We start from the raw sequence: 23,292 nt of genomic DNA, 5'->3' as shown, positions 1-23,292 counted from the left end.
AACTATTAGATTGCCATAATCCATTTAGCTTCATACAAATAGAATTAGTAACAGTAATTTATTTTACTTAAATCGTTAATGTGAGAGACAACCTAAGTATATGTTATAAATTCTAAGTAAAAAAATAAAACAGGAAAATTTTAAAATTCTTTTTATTATCACAAGATACATTCCATAATTTTAATGAGGTATTCGTTTAAAACTGGTTTTAAAGTTTACATTTTTAAACAAATACCTCATAATACAATTTGTTCATTTGACTGTACTGTCAAGTACAAATTACTTCACATTAAAATGAATGATACAATATTGTACTAGGTCGTTTGAAATCCTCGAAATATTTAGAAGAAATTTGAACCTCATGTGTTTAACCTAAGGTTGATAAACGAACGACACTAAGAGCGAAGGTTCATAATTATCTAAATCGTTTCAAGGTTTTCGATACACCGTAGTTAATTCATACAAGGGCTGACTTCAGCTTGTCTTTATTTGGCGTTTCATGTGTAGCGACAGAAAAAAAGCATTGCATATACCTAAATAAAACTAAATGAATACTCTTTTTAACTAAACTCTTTTGTCTACGTCAAAGCTTGCTCACAATTTGACAAAGGGACAAATAAGCAGTTAGCTATATCTGTGGATTGACTTTCGTCTATGGTTTGGGGACGAAAACAAAGCCTACAAGCATGTTTTTCTTACAGTTAAAATTTACTGAATTATAAAAAAATGTATTAATTGCTACAGATTACAGTTAAGACCTGAAATTACTTAAAACAAATAATGATATATTGTCTACTCATTTGTTTAGATGCTGTCCTCTTTTTCATTTAGGTGATGTTAGAGAGAGATAATATACTATCGTGCCATCCGGGTTTGACAGTAACTATGCCTTCATTATGCTTTATTTTTATACACCCTTCAGTATAAGGGTAAGATTAAGTTGTTTAGCGCTAAGTATGACTCTCGTATGTCAAAAACGTATTGACGTAGTAATAATAAGCACTAAACGAACCGAATTTCACCCTAAGAGCATGATGGTAGAAAAATTATCTTATATATTTTTTATAAGATTAAGGTTCAGTGATTTGGTAAAATTAAACTAGTGTCTATTGGATTTAAAGACTTGTCTTTCAATCTATGATCCGCCTAAAAATCTTGATCTATTAGGGACAAACCTGGGGCCTTAGACAAATATCTTTGCGTACATCGGCAGTTTGTAATTGATCACGTGACCATTCGTGAGCTATCTGCGAGCATTATTACCAATTTTGTGATTGACAGGCGTAAGCTATTTTTGGGGACCATAATCGCTAGTTTGTGGTCACGTGATATAGTATTTGTCTATGACTCCATTTAGGGGTTGAAAATTAAACTATTTCTTAATATGAGAATTGTATTTCCCAAGCTTTGGCCATGAGTGCGGCCGGTTTGCGTACCACGAGCACATCGTTACCGCGATGGATTGTCATTTGAAGGGCAGTGGATTTACCATCTTGGATGAGTTTTGCGGATTTAGGCGGAGATTTGATTCCGGCGATTACAATTCGTTCCAGCCAGGAGCGTGTCGGGTAGTTACCGCTGTTTGTAATACTGAAAAAAAAATTCAATATTTATATGTAAATCTTTAACATATATTTATTAAACGTTTATATATTATTTAATAATGTATGAGGCAGCCACATTTCTTCGTTATATATTGTTATAGACACATTTTATTCTGGCGAGCCGAAACTATCGTCTCGCTGAGAATCGAATCTTAGTTACACACAGGTTAAATTAACTAATATAAAATATTTGAATTATGATTTCTATTCTCCTTACCTACAAAAATTGCCAAAATAAATACTTACATATACTTCATGGCCGTCTGTTCGTATGTGATTTTAGCGTAAATGAATTTATTAGACTTGAAGTCATATGTCTCTCCGTCATCTATATACAGGGTGCCAGTGGCCGTGTTCTGAAAATAATCGTCAAGATAGAAATTCATTATATACATTGAATTATAAAAAAAAATTGCAAACTTATATCCCATGGGCGAAACATCACAATAATATTTATTGGAAAATATCTATACGCAGCCTAAACAATATTTCAGAAAACCAATCCGAAATAATCTCAATAAAAATCATGTGTGTACTTGTGTACACGCGTTAGAAATAATACTTCTTTGGCGTGACAAGATAAATATATATTTACAAAAAAAATATTCTACGTTTTAAAAAAAAAAAGACACCAACAATAGAAAAAAGTTATTTAATACATTGAAAGTTAGTTAAAATTTCAATGGCGATATCCAAAATCAATATTTTCCTACCACGTTTTTACAACAAAATTGGCTTAAATTGTTAATTTATTATTGGAACTTCGTAAAGTTGGGTTAAAAAGATAATTGACTTATACTCACATTAATATCGAGGGTCACAACCAAAGTGTACGGATCATCTTCCATCAAGGCAGACGATCTGCGCACGCGCTCCTTACGCGGTATTATACTGCCACCGCGCTGGTACACTGGAATCTAGTGGAATTTATAAAATTAAAAATTATGATTTGAAATTTCATTATTAAAATGTAATTAAAATATGGCCTTTGCCTTTATTAAGGCAAAGCAACATACTAAAAAAGGCCATATTTATTTACCAAAATATATAAATTTTAATTAATTTACTAAATTTACTTTATTACCGTGTTTCAACTCAAGCGCACATTTTTCGTTTAAGACACAAAAGAGAGCAGGGTTTTAATTATAAAGAGGATTCTTAGCCTTGCCTTTCATTCAAAGAATATATCAAATTACCTTATATAAAAACTAGTTGACCCGGCAAACGTCGTTTTGCCATGTATATTATTTCTAGGTAACATTTTTTTAGTTCAATAAAAATAACCATCTACAATAATAAAAAATAGAGTTGATCGTAGAGGGGTTACAATTAAAAAATAAAAACAAAAAGTTTTGTCTAAAAATATAAAATTTAGGTGTGGGACTATCCTTAACATTTAGAGGGATGCAAAATAGATGTTGTTCGATTCTCAGACTTACTGAATATGCATAAAAATAGGTTGAGCCGTTTCGGAGGAGTATGGGAACGAACATTGTGACACAATAATTTTATATATTAGAAGATGACAACTCTTAAAACATAGTTTAATTCAATGTATATAATACAAGCTATATCCTCGATAATACCTAAGTGATATTACCTTGGAAATAGTGACTTCTTGTGTGAAATATCCGTTGGCTTCATGGCGTTGGAAGGAGTCAACGTCGTACCAAACGGTATGGGAATCCCTTCCCGGTAAATACACTTTTACGCTGGACACACCGGGCTCAACAACGGGACGAATTAGCAATTTGTCACCTATAAACAAATTATTAAACACTTAATAAAACTCAGGAGTAATATGTTTTTTATCAGAGCCAAAATATTAGTTCTTAAATGTTGGCAACACTGGCTTCTTAAACAATAATTGTCTATTAAAATATAACAGATATTTTATATACAGAATATACGTAGTAAATACCAGAATATCTTTCTGTCCTGTGACAAGAGACATCCCATGTGAGTTCATACAAATAACATTTCCACTTTTGACGTGATAACGTCTTTAAAATCGTTTTAGTCGGGTGACATGTTCAGAAACTTGTGTCACACCAAAACCTCACGAGCGCGATCGCAGGTATAACGAGAGAGAGACGGACCGATCTCCCGTCTCATCTCGAGCGCTGCCAGTCATTCCGTGAATGTATGAAGAAAAATGTATATCATAGTCGAATAAGTAAACTTGTCATTTTACACCCGAAATTTATCATCAAAAGTGTGAATAAAACGATAGATGTAATTTAAAATTTGAAAAAATTGTTATCTTCATTAATTCCTTACTTCCCAAAAACTTATATCACCAATAAGACGTTATCACGTAAACATCTCGATCGTAAACCTACTTTACAAACAACCAATATTTTTTAATACAAAATTCACTTTAGCTATTTTAAATAACGATACTCACCCAATAAATATGTGTCGTCAATAGTGTATGTCTGCTCCTCCTTGGGGTAATGGGTCAATAATGGACGCATAACGGGCACACGGTCCAAAGTGTGTTCGTAGAACAACGTATACCTGAAATAATTTTACGATTATAATCGCATAAAATGAAAATGTTTCGTCATTTATTTGCTTGAGACCATTTTCTATTAAATTATAATAAGTTCTTAATAGTTATTTGTCACCATATATTTACGTACACACTATGAAAAGTTTTTTAACGTTATAAATTTATTACAAAAAATATATCGACGTTTCGAGTGCTTAGCAAACGTCATGACCACAGATGACAGACTGCTACATAAAGTTGACAGACGATACGAGACGAATTTTTAAAATCGTTCAGAAATATTTAGGTAAAAGAAGACTAAGCGCTAAGTGACTTTCATTTATAAATAAAATGGATTTTACTTTTCGGAGTAATCTATTTTTGAAGTGTAACTTCTTTAGGCGCATGAGGGTAAATTTTTACGAAAACGTCACGAAGATGTGCAGCGTTTTTCTGAAGAAAAGGAAGAGAGCGATTGAGGCCGATTGAGAGAGAGCGAGAAGGGTGAATTACCTTATAGAAACTATATTTAAACTTAAATTTCGGAACGAGAATTTATGAAATATGTATTAGTATTTATTGAAATCTCAAATGACGAACTGTAAATTAAAATGCCACGTGATTTTATTATCGAAGAAATAAATTAAATTTATAATTTGTATTAATTTTCGACACTTTATATTTTAATGACAATTAAATTCAATAAATTCCTAACATATCTTCCTTTTTTCCTCACTCTAAGTCTTGGAAATCTAAAGTTTTAGATTTGTATAAATATGAACAAGACATAAAAATTAGTTTGCCAAAGAAGTTTCACTTCTGACATATGTACTTTGTACGCACGCAATTTTTTTACATATTAATGTGGATGAATTATGTAATTATGTCTAACTCACCAGAGGTCCAAAAGGGCGTATCTCCGCCTAACTGCGTCCCTCAATCGCGATGTGGTGGTCGCGTCGTACAGCCATGGCTCACGACGTTTCGTCTCAATGTGGGAGTGAGCGCGCATGAACGGTTGGAAAGCTGCCGCCTATAGCAAAATAAAATCGTTGTTTAATAGCTTAGGAGAATAAAAATTTATTTTACACAATCGAGTCATGTTAGGAGTTTCTTTTAAGCCAACATTTTCTCAAATATTTTTTTTTTTTTCAAATCTAACAGAAACTAGGAAACATAATATATTATAATTATACAATAGTTTTAATTGAACACAACTGATCTTTTATGTTTTTAAATAAATAATGATTAAAATGTAATAAATAATATGAATTTAGCAAAAGTCACGAAAAAATATAATTTAAATAAATATAGTACATTTATATGTATTCCACGTAATTTTTACGCTGTTGAAAGGTTTTTATTTTTCATAAAAATACACTATAAGAAAAAAATTATATTAAATTAAGGACTCGACACTAAATTTTAACTAAAAATGCATATAATAAAAAAAATTAACATCTTTCCTTTATAAATTCAGCGAACCCATTATATATAATTGTAGACAATCATAATTCTTACTTTTTGTTGTAAACATACATTTAAAATTGAAATCTATTTAATAAAAGTTCACATACCTGATACCACCTCGTCATCAACTCTGCTTCGGGGTACTTGAAGAATCCACCCACGTCTGACCCACAAAAGCTGACCCCGGCACTCGCGAGAGACAAACACATAGATATCGAGGCGAGAAGGAATCCCCATTCCGCCATATTGTCACCTGTCCATACTGCAGCGTATCTGAATAATTTCCGATTTATTAAACTCCATTATTTATATTTTTTCGAAAAGAAAAAAGAGAATCCTGGGAAAATAAAATAAGAGATAGCGGGTAAAGATTGGAAAATAGTACGATGAAGATGATGAGAGCCGCCTTCACTGCGGCTGCGACTGACGGCGGTACCAATATTAAATACAATTTTTTATTTAATTATATTTTTTCGTATAATGTTAAGCGATATTACTGATGGGTGTTCGAACCCCGGCCGTGAATCAATTAATTTATTATATACGCACTAAGAGCTATTACGCACTGTCGACTTGTCGCCGGCGACTCGGTCGCTGGCGACTGTGAATTTCTACAGTTTAAATAGATGTCTACGCACTTGGTCGTCGGTCGCCCAAGCGACTCGCCGCGTCGTGGCGACACACAAGCGACTGCCGGTCGCTGGCGACCAATAGGAGCATGGCTTCAAATGGAAGCATTCACACTGCGAGCAACTGTCGTAACGACTGGACGTATATATACGAATGTACTTGGAATACTGTCGCTCGGCTTGGTCTCCTGCCTAGTTGCCTATGTTTTGGTCGCCGAAGCGACCGAGTCGCCGACGACAAGTCGACAGTGCGTAATAGCTCTAAAAGTTGTCATATCTTAGTGTAAGATTCAGTCTTAAGTATTACTTCTGAACGTCAAAATACAATACGTTTCGTCCTACACACACTTAGCACTAATTCTCTATTGGTCTTTAGACCTACAATTAAATTCGAAGGCCGTAACGTAATTACAAAAATATATGAGATAAAATGTACAAAGATCTATTCTTCACTTAATAGAACCATAAATTAAATAGCTCTTTATACATTGAGCGTATTAAATAAACCAACATGATTGAGTTTTTCAAAAGCATAAAATACTTTATTCCATTAAAAAACGACGTCTTTTTTTTATTTGGAATTTTGTTTTACTCTGTGTACATTTTTTTTTACTGTGACACCAGTAGTTGCACTCCGGGAGTGCCGGCAGAAGTGAAAACTTGAATATTAACGTTGTGCATTTTTGATATTTTGGGATGGTTAGGGAATAATTTTGCACGAATTGCTTTAATTATCAGTATAAAAACACTATCATTTATGTGTTAGAATACAATATTTGTTTATTGCGCTATCGTACACAAACATGACAATTTATATTACATTAAATACGCCGCGCTAGCTGTCTACTCTCCATCCGTCTTACGAATTTTCGATCAGGTCACGTGTCCTGACGCGAGTTTAACATTTTTTACCCATTCTAAAAAAAGTGTACAACGCCGCTAAAATTTTCACTTCAAAGAAATTCTAGAACTTTCAAAGCGACAATGGCTTCTAATTTGTTTACCACACGATTCCAAATCAGCTACGCTTATTGCGAGAACATTGCATAATAAAAACTACGGAGTACCATCGCAGATTCGTTCTAAAACGTGTCTCACCTCTGTGTGCCGGAGTAGACCGCTCTAGATAGAATAAAAGGCCTGTACTTTCCGTTGGTTCGGTCCAACATTCCCTGGTGCGTCGCCATTATGTGCCATACACCGTACTCGTTGTGAATATGTCTGAAATATAATTAAATTATTAATGATAAGCCATTAAATGCTGTTTGTCTTGTAAGGAGTGTCCAATTATTTTAGGTATATTTTTTTCGTCTATAAAATAATTATAAGTAGGTGGCTAAAACCCGAACAGATTTATTTTTGAAGTGAAACTTCTTTAGGCGCATGAGGGTAAAATGGGTAAAAGGGTAAAAACGTCACGAAGATGTGCAGCGTTTTTGTCGAAGAAAAGGGAGAGATCGATTGAGAGAGAGCGAGAAGGGTGAATTACCTTATAGAAACTCTATTTTTAAATTAAAATTTCGTAAAGAGAATTAATGAAATTTGTGTATTTTATATTTTATGCAAAATAATTTATTGAAATCTCGAATTGTAAATTAAAATGTCACGTGTTTTATTATCGAAGAATTAAATTTTAAAAAATTAAATTTATTATTAGTATTTATTTTCGCCACTTAATATTTTAACGATAAATAAATTCATTACATTCCTAACATATCTTCCTTTTTCCCACCCTCTAAGTCTCGGAAATCTAAATTTTTAGATTAGTATAAATATGAACAAGACTTAAAAATTTGTTTGGGAGTTTCACTTCTGACATGTGTACCTACTTTGTACGCACGAACTTTTTTTTATTTTGATTGAATTTGAGGATAGGAAACAAAACATGAGACTTGAGAGACAAGACAAAATCACTTTTTTATGGCAATAGTCAAAATCACTTTTCGACAAGCGTCACTCTAACGTCAAACAAATTTGTATGAAAATGGTCACGTGACCAATCGTGAGCTAATGTAATTCCCATACAAATTCGCTTAACCTGTCAAATGATTATTGTCTTAAACCCCTGATTGCAATAGATACCACTTTAGATATACCTGTGTTCCCAGAAAGAGGCAAGGCCATCTTGTCCGTCTTGAGAGGGCTTGTAGTGACGATTGTCTTTGGGCATTGTTATCTCGGGGCCATTGAATACCTGATAAGAAAATTATAATAGTTAAGAGAAATCAGACCCACTTCAAATACCTATCAACATTACTGATATTAATTATATTTGTACTGTTCCTTTAAAGCATTTTGCCTTTTAGTGTTCTAGCAATTTGTAAATAAATATACAAACACACTATTTATTATGCACACTCGTCACGTAACGCCCTAATAAGATATATTTGTACAATTTATGATGATCATTTTGGTTTAAATTTTAATTATCTTGTCACACAAAGTAAAACACACAGCACACAACTTCTTTTCATTACATGCACAATTATTTATTTTAGTTTACTATTTTGGTAGCCTGTGGAGCTGTCAACTAAGATTTGACAACTGTCAATATATTTTTTTTTATTTCTAAAAATAATAGTTTATTTAGTTACCAGCAAATACAATGATTTAAGCAAACATTAATCTCAAATTTTCTAGAACTTTCCATATGAGATAATACTTTATACTAATGTAATGAATACAGAATATACATGTATTACTCAATGTTTATTTATATTTAGTCAAAATTTCGTTTGTATTTAGTGTAACTGCTTGCGATGTGAACGTTAAATTAAGAGAATTTTAAATATTCACAGATAAAATATATTTACTTACACTGGGCTCATTCATATCGTTCCAAATATGGACATCCTTATTTGTCCCTGGGAAGTTTTCAAAACGGTATCTTTCCGCAAAGTACTTGAAGGCAGCTGGATTGTGGAAGTCAGGGTATGATGACGAACCGGGCCAGCACCAACCTTCGGAAGAGATAAATATGATATTCGGTACATCTAAGTAGCAAAGGCCTGGTAAATAATATTAGGACGCATTTAACAAAATAAAATATAATTTATTAATGAAGGTAACTTTTGTATATGAATATGGAAAATCAAAAGTCCCTTAATTATGATATACTGTACTTGGATTGGTTATAGATATAGATATATATAAATTAAATGTTTATTGCCGCAATTTTTGGAGATTATTGACCCCCCCATTTAACACGCCGTAACGTTTTTCTGTACCCAATAGTAAAAAGTTTCGTGACCACCCAGTGACTCTATACCCAAAAGTTACCATAATGTGGTGTAAAGTACTGGAAAGTCGAAAATAATATTAACAATAACGCGTAATTCAATCCCCGTCCCGCATCGTAACGTTTTACAAAAGGACCCCCCCTCCCCCCAAATTCATTAAGTAATACTTGAACGCTCCCTTAGTCATTTTAATTGAATACAAAACTATTACACAATTAATTACTATTATTATTATACTTTTTTTATTATCATCTATTAAAATAATTTAAACAGGTACCTACCACGTAATAATTATTGTTTTCTAGTTTTTCTAGTTACCCACAACACAGGGCCTCCCTAGTGTGGGGACTACCGATATATGAATTCTGTCACAAACCCTTTTTCTCATAAATAAAGTTTTTATTATTATTATAAAGTATAACTTTAATAAAGTCCAGAATGTAGAGCGGAGGATAAGAACTGGCAAGAAACTGTCCGCCACTCCGTTTAAAAACACCCCTATCAGCCATAAAATGTATTAGGAACATTTTTAAACATATTAATAGCAAAGAAAGGTACCTTCATAATCATTTCCATCCTTGTTCTTAATATACAGTCCCTGTTCGGTGCAGTCCTCGTGGAAGAAGTAGCCGGCCTCTCTCTTTATGTGCGGGTCAATGATGACCACCATCTTCCTTCCTTTGGCTGTTAGGTTCCCCACCATTTCAGCTGGATGAGCGAATTTTATCGGGTGCCAGGTGAAATATCTACAAAACATTGTGTAATAAATAGGTATTATATATAATAAGATATTATGGATTTTCTATCGTTATAAAGTTGTTATATAGAAAAAAAATCTTTGAAGTTATACTTTTTTAGGCGCGCGCACCGTGACACAAAATTAACAGAATGAAGTTGCCCACGGAAGATGCTACGGCCTTGGACATAATTTAAAAACAACATTCGAATAATAATAGAATTTATGTTACACTTAATGTAAGAGATATATTATAATATTCATTTATTTAATTTTTCAAATGTAAACTGAACTTTATTGACTATAATGACTCCTTTTCCAGTCTTTGATTATTTAATTTAATCAATTATTTGCGTGCATCAAAAACTATTTTTAATATAATTCACTTATACCTCTACTATTTTACAGAAGAGACTTTACACAGACATGGTGTTTTTATAACTTGCTGAACTATCTGTTCACATAGATTCTCCAGGTATATTGTGTTGGGGCTGTGTGATTAACCGAGGCAATGAAACTATTATCAGAGCCAACCAAAAATCTTGTATTTTTTATCAAAAAACAAAATTGCAAATACATATTGAAATGAAATTTGCCAAAAAATCTGAATATACTTAAGTCGGAAAAACTAACTAAATATGAATAATTAACTTTAAAACAAACAAAATTACATTGACTTTTAGAAGCTAACTGGTATACTCACTTCCTGTTGTCAGTGTATTCAATATCCAGCCAGATAACATCCAACGGTATGTCATGAGAATCGAATCCCTCATCCACAGACCTCACATCAGCTTCATCAACATAATTCCATCTGGACTGGTGGTACGCCAGAGAAAATTTCTGTAAAATAATTATTATTTTATATCAAAACTTTTATATATATATAATGAGACTATGCCTAACATACATTTTTCTTATCTATATAAGAAGTAAATGTCTTCACCGTTCGAGCGAATGTTAAAAGCGCACAAATACAGAAATTCAAAGCCGGGGATCGAACCTACGACCTCAAGGATGTGAGTCATAAGCTGAAGCCACTTGGCCAACACTGTTGGTTGGATTGCGGTTCAGTGCTATTCAATATTTACACGATAATATCCAAAACTCAGATTTGCAGTTACACAAATAGAATTCGAACATATCAAGATTTAGATTTAGACTTTAAAATATACCAAAACGACTGAAATACATTTAAAATATATTCCAAAATCAAATAAATAAAATAAAATATAAATAAAAAAAGGCAACACATTTTGTTATAAATTGAATTGTTTGATTTTATATAGGTATATATCTTTATATATATAATTCTTCTGTGAGTGTGTATGTCACTGAACTTCTCTCAAACGACTGCACCGATTTTGATGAAATTTTTTGTGTGTGTTCAAGGGGATCTGGGAATGGTTTAGATTCACAAATCAGCCCGCCAGATGGCGCTGCAGTCGGTACTTTCATACTTTACTAATTGCTTGAAATATCATGCAGGAAAACGTCTGTCGGGTCCACTAGTAATGTATATTATATGCTGACTGAATTAAATTTTGTCAAACAAGTGTAATAAAATGGAATTTCTTGTAGACGAAACAGGTACTAATAAATAACCAAAGTTACAATTACCGGTGGTAAAGGTGTGACTCCAGTAAGCGTCGAGTATTGACGGTACACATCAGACGGCGCATCACCCATTAGTACAAAGATGTCCACCACACCACTTTCACTCATAAACCTGCAATTATTAACATAAATAAACCCTTTTTTTTTTAAATTAAATTATAAATAATTTTTTATTTGTATTTTAAAAGATTCTTGATTCAAATATTTATTTATTTATTTAAGTCAAAGTCAAATCATTTATTTCAATAAGACCACACAAAATGGCACTTTTGAACGTCAAAATATAAAGATGATTCTAGTTTTCTTTTGCGAACTAGCGAACTGTGGAATCGACTCCCGGGGGGGTCTTCCCTCAGAGATACGACCTCCAAATGTTTAAAAAGCGAGTCTACTCCTCCCTCAAAGGTCGGCAACGCACCTACTAAAAATGGGTGTATATGGGCTACGTAGACTGCCCTTTTTGGTCGTCCCGCAAGTTCGTTTGCCCCCCTATTATATAAAAAAAAAAGTTGCCCCTTCCAAAAGGTAGTTTCGTGTGGAGAAGAATGGAGCTATAACCTTTTTAAGTCTGGGCCTCAAATTTCTGTATCTGTTTTATGATCATTTGTCAATCTAATAGGCAAGTGATAAACTTTTTGGGTCTAAGGTTTCGTCACGATGTTTTCCTTCACCGTTCGAGCGAATGTTAAATGCGCACATAGAAAATCCATTGGTGCATTGCCGGGGATAGAACCTACGACCTCAGGGATGAGAGTCGCACGCTGAAGCCAGTAGGCCAACTCTGCTCATTACAGTTTACCAAGTTTTCTTTACCTGTAATACATTATCTTTATAATCTAATACTAACCTGGCATCCACGCGTCTCTTCTGTCCACCCGTGACCAGATTGACCAAAGAAGAGACCACATTCCCTTCTCCATAGTTGACCACGTCGATCCATGTCTCAGCTGAATTGTGCCAGAATACACCCACTGAACGCTTTGGCCTATAATTTTTTTAAATTAAATGTTTAAACATCGTCAAATTGGCAATATATTCCTTAAAATAGTTTGCCTTATTATAAAACGTGATTTAAAGTTAGTACCAATCTCAGCTTATATTAGCTTAGATTGGTACTAACTTTAAATCACGTCTTCCAAATTTTCTGATATTGCAAAATATAAGGAAAGGAACAATTTCTTTTTAAAACAGAACAAGTTATCTATATATGTATATATAAATGGTATGTTGGTTTGTGTATGCTTCAAAAACTCAAAAAGTCTACACCGATCGAGCTGAAATTTAGCATGTTTTTATCTATTTTGTTTCCACAAGTATTGCAAAATTAAACTTATATGAAATGTATTCTTTGTTTTGTTTCTCATTTCTCAACCATTCAATCACAATGTGCCACAGCGTAGCGTGGCTGGGTACAGCTAATTGTCTATATAAATTGATTTAAAATTGTTCAAAAATTTTAATTTATATTTTGTTCAGTAAGAGCAACAGTAACTTACCCATGAGCATACATAACAGGAATAGAGCCGTATATAGCCATACGACTGTCGAGTTCATACTCAAACACATCCAAGTTGTACAATCTGTATGGTTCACCAGATGTCGTGGTCTTAAGATGGAATCCGTCCGTATGTTCCGGGATACCTAAAAAACCCAGTTTATACATATCATATTATATATGTCACCGTAAAATTGTAAACACCGTTAGATTGTAATCTATCTCGCGAGATTGTGAACTGTCGAAAGATTGTGAACTCAACGTACTGCTTACAATTTAACGTATTTTTTTCACTTCGATAGATTACAATCTACCGAATAATAATACTAATAATATACATACATTAAAATACTATCAATACTTTTTACTTTATTCTAATTGGATGCTGTCAGTCTTGTGTCAGCTGTCAAACACAGATTAATAAACAAACTAGGTCAGTGACTTAAACAAATAAGACCCTTGTTAAAGAAAACTTTTGTTACTGCACTTATTAACATTGCTATGACTATGGCGTCTAGACGATAGATTAAAAAAAATATATAGAAATTTCAATGCGTTTGCTAAATAATAATTTTATGGTACACCCCTTTAAAAAATTTTACTAATATCTGACGATTTAAAACTCTAAAAAGTATATATGTAAAATAGTTGTTTATTACAGCTATTTCGTCTTACCATAAGCCTGCTCCGCATCAGGGAACGCCACATCGATGGAGACAGCTTCGTTTCCTCTTGGTTTACTGTCATGATGAGATTTGAAGTTCTCTGCCAATGAACCTTCCTGAATATAACAAAGAAATGCATGTTTAATAGAATTAAAAAAATATTTTGTGTATAGAAATTTTTATTCGCCAATTACTTTAAGTAATTGGAATAGCTTTATATTTATGTATTTTTATTAGGTATTTATATAACCTGGTATGAAATGGGTATGAAGTGTTTTATATATGTATTTTTTAACGCCATAGGTTTGGTAACGCAATGTCTAAACCTAAGTTCTTAGATTCAATTCCTGACGAAAACTATTATATGGGCTGATTTCCGTTCCTATCATTTAGCAAATAAATATTGTAAATCACTTTTTATCACAATGAAAATCTGTTTAATGGTAAAATAAAAAATATTTTTCCTCATTAAAATTTTCCTTACTTATTAATTAGTCCACGTATGTCTACATTAATTGTACCGTTTTATTATTGTAACATTCGGTAAATTGATAATGTAATATGTTTATAATAACATGTAGGTATATGATGTATTATTAATCATAATTAATAGCTTACGTGAGGTCATAGTTTTGGTATCGTAACGCGTGTATTTACAGTTTAATCACAGATTATATAATTAGAACACAGCTGATAATACTTAAAAACTGTTTCAATCTGTTCACACATAATACACATTTAATATAGCAAGTTGTAATTAAATTTTGAGATATAAGTTTTCCTAAAATACATAAACTTTTATGTCCCCGTACCCTATATTAATTATTCCCATCTGGCTTGACCATGACCGTCGAAACTAGACTGATAAGACATCACTTTAACATATGCAATGTCAAATAACAAATAAACGCCATTACAATTCAGCTGACTTATGGATATGCAAGTAATAATGAAACAACCTTATTAAACGGGTCTATGCTGAAAGACAACTGGAACATACGTTATCCAAATTACTGTCAAACTAATCACATAACAGTATTGTGAACAAAAGGTAGCACTGCTGCAACCTCAATTTTTCAAAGTCCGACAAAACGCGTGAGCCATAATCTCACTTTCTCATTTATTTATTTATTTATTTCGTAATATATATTAGGGAGCATTCAAGTATTACGCCACGCAATTTTTGGAGATTATTGACCCCCCCACCATGTAACGCGCCGTAACGTTTTTCTATACCCAGTGACTCTTTATACACAAAAGTTACCATTATGTGGTATTAAGTACTGGAAAGTCGAAAATAATAATAACAATAACGCGTAATTCAATCCCCGGCCCACATCGCGTAACGTTTTACAAAATGACCCCCCCAAATTCGTTACGTAATACTTGAACGCTGCCTAAAGGCCGATTTACATTATCTTAGTGTTTAGGAGAGTGCTTTAGGATAGTACTTTAGTTGAAACATGTAAACGCTACTTGCTTTAGTAAACGCTACGCTAAAGAACTTGCCTTTCATGTTGTACTAAAGCACTCTCCTAAACACTAAGATAATGTAAATCGGCCTTAAGACATAATCTTACTTGCTCATTTAATATAGATTACTTAAGATTTAAGTTAACGTAAGATTTGTTTTCAAAGTGCATAGGAAGTGATACCAGGTTCAACATCTATCAGTCACGTATATAGATAAGCCAAGATCATTGACATCTCATTGTTGATAATAAATAAACCATATGCTTAATCTTATTATGTATTAATGTTGCCCTACTTTCAATACTACCTTCATACTCCAGCTTCGCTTTACATATGAACCTTTTAATAAAGATTAATAAAATCTAGGGTTACCTTGCTTATACTTCAATTTAGTTATAGACAAAATACTTTTATTATTATATTTATTCTATACATTGATCCAATCAATATTACAAGCTAGATGAAGTTTTTTATATAATTTGTATAAATTTTAGACCTAAAAATGCATAAGACATTCTAAATAACTATTTGCACAATACCTTTTAACTGTTCATTTTGGATTATTAATTTAAAAAAAATTACTTTAAATATCTTTCATCAAACTTCTAAATCAATTTGTGATAAAACTGAATCTCTTGTTAAATTAGATTACGAGTATACCTGATTATTCCAAAAAAAACAATCATCTTAATATAACTTTTTAGTTTTCCGAGAAATTTGTAATTTACGTACATAGTTCCATATTCCAATAATATCAAATAAATACAGGTCCAACTGACAATCTCATTTAGTTGAAGTCAGTTAAAAATTATACCAAATTTGCTTTGAAGAACAATAAAATAATGATATAGAAAGCATTATCAACAGACAAGAACAGAAACAAAACAATAAACAAACAAAACACTCACTATATCAGTATCCTCTCCATCCCCATTTCTAACCTTCAGTGGCTCTACAAATAGCTGAGCATTGTCATTCAACACAACTGCTGGTTCACCATTCTTATCAAGGAACTCAAATTTGAGAGGCTCAGCTGTAATAATTACTTTGTGCCCTTGTGAGTTTTTAAGTGTCAGTTTACCATTTTCATTTGATATCAATTTCAATCTGAAATAAATGATAGATGATAATTTATAGTTAAGATATAATTTTGTCATAGTTATATTCAAACATTATTTTATAATGAAAAATCGATGCATACATAGTCTTGTTAACAATACAAAAAAGGTAATTTAATACTGCAACAACCTCAAATCCTATGATGGGTAATAAAAACAATGTTTTCAGCAGTTTTCATATGATTTTTTTAATTTAATAGAAATAGTATTTGTAAAAAATACTATTTATATCAATATTTTATAATTTACTAGTATTACTTTTAGCATTTAATTTAATGGATCATAAGAATTAACAGATTACATACATATTATATGATAAAATAATGTTGTTGTATGTAATATAAAACAATGGTTTAAATTGTTAAATGTATTTTAACTTGAACAGCGAAATTTTATTATATAACTTTAAATCACTTACGTGTCCCCCTTTGGTTCCCCATCAAGAGCAACCATGGATCTGTATCGAGGGTACAATGGTTCAGCCTCATCTATCTCAACACGAAAAGTGCCATCAACAAGTGCTGATAGGCGGAGAGCATAATGCCACTAAAACCAAAAAAAATATTTTAAAAATTAGTACTGAAAAAAAAATAAGCCTACATAAACCATTTACAAATGCAAAAAATAGAGTAAAGCAAGTTTTTCAAGGCTTGAATAATTATGGCGTTAGAGATTCTGAAGGCCTTTGTTTAGAAAGACAAAGACGTGTATGATACACAACAAGATAAAACAAATTATTACCTCAACATTTTTCTTTTCTCCATCATAATTAACTGTGATTACTTCTGCCGAAAGAACGTTACCGTGCACGAAAACACTGTCTACATTCAAAGTGTATTGAGATTTCTCAGGCTTCAGAGGACGTAATCTTTTACAAAATCCGGACTGATCGCATGTTTTAAAATTATTTCTATCCACACATATACAGTTATTAATTGAAAATGCAGCAACCAGAAGAAGTGTTAATGTCTTCATTCTAAAAAAACAAAGTAAATTAAATACCTATGATTCGTCAAATTAAGTCAAAAGCACCGGTGGTAAAACGATGAGACAAGGAAGCTATTTCTTACTTACGTAGAAGTGGATTATATTGCTATTGTATATTATACTCCAGATTTAAGATTTCACGGGTTCATTTCAAAAGCGATTTAATAAATATACAGAAAATCGTAAAAGAAACGATAAAATGCACGCTTGCGTTACGTGGAGAAATTTCGTTTGAATTGAGGTAAATTGTCAGTTCTTCTTTTCCTAGCTTAAAACTTGACATTCGTTACCGATATTGACAATTCATATATGTCAAAATAATCGATTAGCGAATTAAACCAAAACAAAAACAGACTAAGTTTCACACGTCATACTTATTTAATGGAATTAATTGCGGTAAATTTTGCACGGACCCCATTTCCTTTATTTCAAAAACGTTGTGCGTCCGTGATAGACAAAATGTCATCTCTATCTAAGTGGACTGTAGAAAAGAATCGTATTCTTGGTTTACCTATCGAAGAAAAAAGGAAGTTGTATAAGTCAGGAGACTTCGTTACTTTAAATCAAATAGATCCATGGTGTAATTATGTAGTCAAGAATAAAGATATCGAAGCCAAGAAGCATAACCTGGAAGACCTCAACGAATTTCGTAAGATAAAGTTGGACCAAGAAAAAAACAAACTTTTGGCTGAAAAGGTTTCTGTATACCGTGGAGATATAACTAAGCTTGAGGTATTTTCTTTAATAATTTCGGCGTTTATTTATGACACAAAATTTAAGTTTTAAAAATACTGTAAACATTTAAATTATTTCTTTTAGATAGATGCCATAGTGAATGCAGCAAATTCTCGCCTTAAAGCGGGGGGTGGAGTTGATGGGACCATTCATAGAGCTGCAGGATCATTGCTCCAGGTATTTCTTCAGCCCAATAATATATTGTAAATCTTGGTAACATGAGGATGTTAACTTCCCTAACAATTTTTTTAATAAATAATATTGGTTCCAATTATCCATGTGCAAACTCCCTGTACAGTGAAAAATTTGGTAATTTAAATAATAGTTCTATGGACATAGATGCATGTTACTATTGTTTTACTCTCTGATGGCAACCTTTTTGCAGGATGAATGCAATTCAATTGGAGGTTGTCCAACTGGTGATGCTTGTATAACAGGTGGATATAATCTGCCAGCAAAATGTAAGTTATTTTTGTCAGTATTACTCTGCAATAGCTTTAGCCATAAAGCAATTAAATTAGGTAATCTATAAAATTTCGGTAACATAATAAAGTGCTATGTTAAGAATTAACAGCTCTCAACACATCTGCTCATAGTCTAGCTGACTGATGCAAGGACTTATAAAAAAAAGTGTTAAGAAATTAATACTCTTAAGAGATACTATTTTCAGATATCATTCACACTGTGGGACCACAAGATGGATCAGCCCCAAAACTTCTGTCTTGCTATGAAAAATGTCTTTCATTTCAAAGTCAGTATCGTCTAAAATCCATAGCTTTTCCATGTATTTCAACTGGAATCTATGGTTTCCCTAATCGCCTTGCTGCTCATATAGCTCTTCGTACTGCAAGGACCTTCTTGGAAAATAATGAAGATCTTCAAAGAATTATATTTTGTACTTTCATGCCAATTGATGTTGAGATTTATGAAACACTCATGCAGATGTACTTTCCTCTGCATGAATGGAATTACAATGATGGAGCTGCTGTTTCAGAATAATTTGAGAAACATTATTTGGATTGTTGTAGTATGTGTGTACAACAATCCAAATAATGAGAATGTATGAAGCACAAATAATTTTATAAATTAAAATTGTATACTTACTGCTTTTTTTAATAAGCCAAAATAGGCTGTGATTTTAATAAAATAATGATTGTGTTTATTTTTTATCATTCCTCAACCCTATGTTAAGAAAGTTTTCTGTAGCCTGTATACAGAATATATTATTTAACATATTTCAAGTAAAATTAAATCAGCATAAATTTTAATTTATTTTCTTCAAAAATGATAAATGCATTAATTGATAAAAATAAAGCTAATTTAAAAATAGTACTAAATTAGGTATAGTAAAATAAGTGCAATTGTACAATAAAAGATTACATACAAATTTGAATTATACTTAATTATTTAATAATCATTTGCTTAAAACCAATCAACGTTTAGCTGTTGCTGGTTAACTAAATCAGTCTTTGTAATCTTCTTAGTTCCTGTTTCTTCATCTCAAGTTTTTTATTATCTTCAATCTGAATCCTATCAGGGACTTTATTTATATAATGATTACTTGTTAATTTTGTTTCTAGTTTTACTAAATTTTCCTCTATCTTCTTAATTTTCTTTTCCAACTTTGTTTTAGCTTCTAATATTATGCTATCTGCATGTTCTCCTGGTATTTCTACAAAAATATCTGTTGTCTCATTTAATATTGAATTAACATACTTTTTGTTTTTCAATTCATCAAAGCTTATTTCACTACACCTAGTTAAATTCAATGCTACCAATAAATTGCTTTGAACATCATCTTTTAATGCAACATCCCTTGTTTTAATAACTACCGATGGCCTTTCCTTATTTGAAATTCCGTAGAATCCTTTGATTTCTCTTACTAAAAATATTGTTTTTAGAAAAACATCCACACGATTTTCTAAATATGTGTTTCTGAAACATTTAAATCTACTACTTTCTGGAAGTTCAAAAAAGTCATTGTTTACGTCATTGAAATTAACAATTATATTCTTTTCAAACGCAGGTATTTTTGGAATAATCTCGTCAGTTAAATAAATCATAAACGGCGATAACGATCTTAAAGACGTATTTAATACTGCTGATAATGTGTGTGCGTGGGCAAACGCGATTTTTGCATTACTATCATCAAAACCAGGTTTAGTGGCTTCTAAGTAGATATCGCAAAATTCATGGTAAATAAATGTTTTCAATGCCTTTGTGGCTATATGGAATTCATATTTTTCCATAGCAACATTTACTCTGTCCACCATTTCAGACAATTTACTCAAAATCCACTGATCAAAATATGTTAAATCTTCTTGTTGTAAGTCTAAATTTATTTTTTTCAGCTTTGCAAAGGATAACTGTGTATATTTAACACTCTGCCAGATTTTGTTGCAGAATAATTTGTTCGCATTACATTGATGGACATCAAAGTTGACAAAATGTGATTTCACATCTTGAGACATCAACGTAAATCGTAGTGCATCAACACCACATTCAGGAATACCATTAGTACTAGAAAAATTTGCTTTATGATAAGCCAGAGCTTTGTTTAATTCACCTTTATTAAGTATGCCTTCTTTAAACATTTCAACTGAGTTATCTTTTAAACCATCCATTGATATTCCATTGATAACATCAATTGGATTTATAACATTTCCTTTACTTTTGGACATTTTGGCACCTTTACTGTCACAAATTATTCCATGTAGTAGTACATTTTTAAATGGTAATTCATCAGTTAATTCTAAGCCTAACATCACCATTCTATGTACCCAAAAACCCAGAATATCATGTCCGGTCACCAACTGTTGTAAAGGGTAGAATTTTTTATAATCCTGACTCTTTGTTTTCGGCCATCCTAAGGATGAAAATGGATAGATGCCAGAAGAAAACCAAGTATCCAGAACATCAGTGTCTTGTTCAACTGTTATATTTTCTGGCACAGATCTAAGGAATTTTGATGCTTCAACCCTAGCAGTTGTTTCATTGGTTGCAGCTATCCAAACAAAGTTTTTGTCTATACTACATTTATAAGCTGGTATCTGATGTCCCCACCATAATTGTCTAGATATACACCAATCTCTACAGTCATTTGTCCAATATTGCCATTGTTTAGTGAAATGATCTGGTTCAATCTTTAAGTGACCTTCTTCAGCTACCTGGGCTGCTCTTTCATTCAATAATGCACAAGATAAAAACCACTGTTCCTTTGGCAAATATTCAATAACATCACCTGTACGGCTACAAATAGGTAATGACATTTCATGAGTAGTCACTGATTTAAGAAGCCCTAAGTCTTTAAGATGTTCCACAAGAATTTCTCTACAATCATATTTCTTCAAGCCATTAAATTTTCCTGCATTTTCCATACAACCATTTTCATTAATTACTTGTAAAAGAGGTAAATTATTTTGTTTGGCTATCTCAAAATCAACTTTACTATGAGCAGGAGTAATTTTAACTGCTCCAGTCCCAAAAGTCATATCTACAAAACTATTTAAAATTATTGGAATTGGTTTTTCTCTAAAGGGATGATGAATTAGTTTACCATGAAGGTGCTTGTATCTGAAAATAAATAAGAAAATAATTTGACCATTGTATATTATTATAAAATTAAGTTACTATGTTATCAAATAACACACCTAGAATCTTCAGGATGCACCGCCACAGCCGTATCTCCTAGCATTGTCTCTGGCATTGTGGTAGAAACAACAATTTCTTCAGTACTATCAACAATCTTATATGCAAAGTTATAAAGCAGACCAAATTTTACTGGCTTATCATATCCCGGCAAAAATCTTTCAGTTACCTCAGTTAAGCCAATATTTTCAACTTCTATGTCAGATACTGTTGACTTCAGTGCATTACACCAATTAACAAGGCCTTTGTTCCTATATATTAAACCTTTGTGGAATAGATTTAGAAAAGCAGTAGTAACAGCATAAGAATGGTTTTCATCCATTGTGAATATTTCCCTAGACCAGTCTAATGAACACCCAAGCATTCTAAGCTGATTAGAAATTGTATTGCCATGTTTCTCTTTCCATTTCCATACCTCTTTTGTAAACTCTTCTCTACCCAAAGAGTGACGGTCAATATTTTTTTGCTTCTTTAAATATTTCTCAACAACTCTCTGAAAATGATTATGTATTACTATTTCTTTTAGTAGTGTAGAACAAAATAAAAAAATATTTTAAAAATACCTGTGTTGCTATGCCAGCATGATCAGTTCCTGGTAACCACATAACATTATACCCTTGAGACCTTTTCTTACGAGCAATAACATCTTGTATCGTACATGATAGTGCATGTCCTGAAAAATTCATAAATAAAAATACTCATACAAATGTAGATTACTTACTTTCAAGCTTAAATCAGTGATTGACAAATTTATGAATGAGTGATAAATTAAAAATAATATAATTTTGGGTTAAGTTTTACGAGGTTTGATCTTCCAAGATAATCTGGGAAGTCAAAAAATGATTCTCAATATACGGCTGACTTGAATTCTATTCAATAAAACAGCTTCTATTTTTTTAAGTAGAATACAAAACTAACCTAAATGCAACTTTCCAGTTACGTTTGGCGGAGGTAAAACCATACTAAATAGTGGCTGATCATTTAATTTAGCGTGATGTAGTTTCGATTGCTCCCATCGTTTATATTTATGTTTTTCAGTAACTTCTGGTTTGTACGCTGTACACGGCAAAGCTTCTTTCGGAAGAATTGTTGAAGTACTGGATCTAAATCTCTTTAGAAGAGTTACATTTCGTGCATGATAACTCAAAATCATCTTAAGTTTAATAGAGGTCCTTAAAGTAAGTTATCACCTCCCAAATCTACTTAAATTGGATTACAGGAACATAAAATACATTAGTAAATAGTTCATAGATGTTGTTGACTTTTGAATCAAAACATTGTGATTTGTGATTTTAATTTTTATTCACAGACACAGAGTATTAACATTTGTAATATGATTATTTGTTGACAGCTTAAAGTATTTGTCCAAAACCACTTGTCTA

The 23,292-nt window shown here is 32.0% G+C and overlaps 3 protein-coding genes across 3 annotated transcripts; 1 reads left to right on the top strand and 2 right to left on the bottom strand.

The window, feature by feature from the left end:
* Positions 1-136: 136 nt before the first annotated feature.
* Positions 137-17,775, bottom strand: LOC125052757 (neutral alpha-glucosidase AB). Its single transcript, XM_047653773.1, has 20 exons — positions 17,615-17,775; positions 17,282-17,516; positions 16,959-17,086; positions 16,331-16,529; positions 13,960-14,065; positions 13,286-13,430; positions 12,637-12,774; positions 11,793-11,901; positions 10,876-11,015; positions 9,995-10,182; positions 9,015-9,157; positions 8,294-8,391; positions 7,296-7,418; positions 5,676-5,841; positions 4,995-5,131; positions 4,012-4,124; positions 3,205-3,362; positions 2,408-2,521; positions 1,851-1,960; positions 137-1,590 (listed from the first exon to the last, which is right to left on the bottom strand). Exons 2-20 carry the CDS (start codon positions 17,513-17,515, stop codon positions 1,380-1,382), a joined length of 2,760 nt encoding a protein of 919 aa, XP_047509729.1. The 5' UTR covers position 17,516; positions 17,615-17,775; the 3' UTR covers positions 137-1,379.
* A 73-nt stretch (positions 17,776-17,848) lies between these two features.
* Positions 17,849-19,422, top strand: LOC125052758 (macro domain-containing protein RSc0334-like). The gene is made up of 4 exons (XM_047653774.1): positions 17,849-18,259; positions 18,347-18,439; positions 18,648-18,723; positions 18,933-19,422. Exons 1-4 carry the CDS (start codon positions 17,909-17,911, stop codon positions 19,259-19,261), a joined length of 849 nt encoding a protein of 282 aa, XP_047509730.1. The 5' UTR covers positions 17,849-17,908; the 3' UTR covers positions 19,262-19,422.
* A 297-nt stretch (positions 19,423-19,719) lies between these two features.
* LOC125052756 (valine--tRNA ligase, mitochondrial 1) lies at positions 19,720-23,188 on the bottom strand. Its single transcript, XM_047653772.1, has 4 exons — positions 22,829-23,188; positions 22,474-22,583; positions 21,913-22,403; positions 19,720-21,835 (listed from the first exon to the last, which is right to left on the bottom strand). Exons 1-4 carry the CDS (start codon positions 23,061-23,063, stop codon positions 19,720-19,722), a joined length of 2,952 nt encoding a protein of 983 aa, XP_047509728.1. The 5' UTR covers positions 23,064-23,188.
* Positions 23,189-23,292: the final 104 nt, after the last annotated feature.

Source organism: Pieris napi, chromosome 9 (genome assembly GCF_905475465.1).
Source record: "Pieris napi chromosome 9, ilPieNapi1.2, whole genome shotgun sequence".
Taxonomy (NCBI): domain Eukaryota; kingdom Metazoa; phylum Arthropoda; class Insecta; order Lepidoptera; family Pieridae; genus Pieris; species Pieris napi.
The sequence above is the reverse complement of the archived record's forward strand: the minus strand, read 5'-3'. Positions and strand labels throughout refer to the sequence as shown.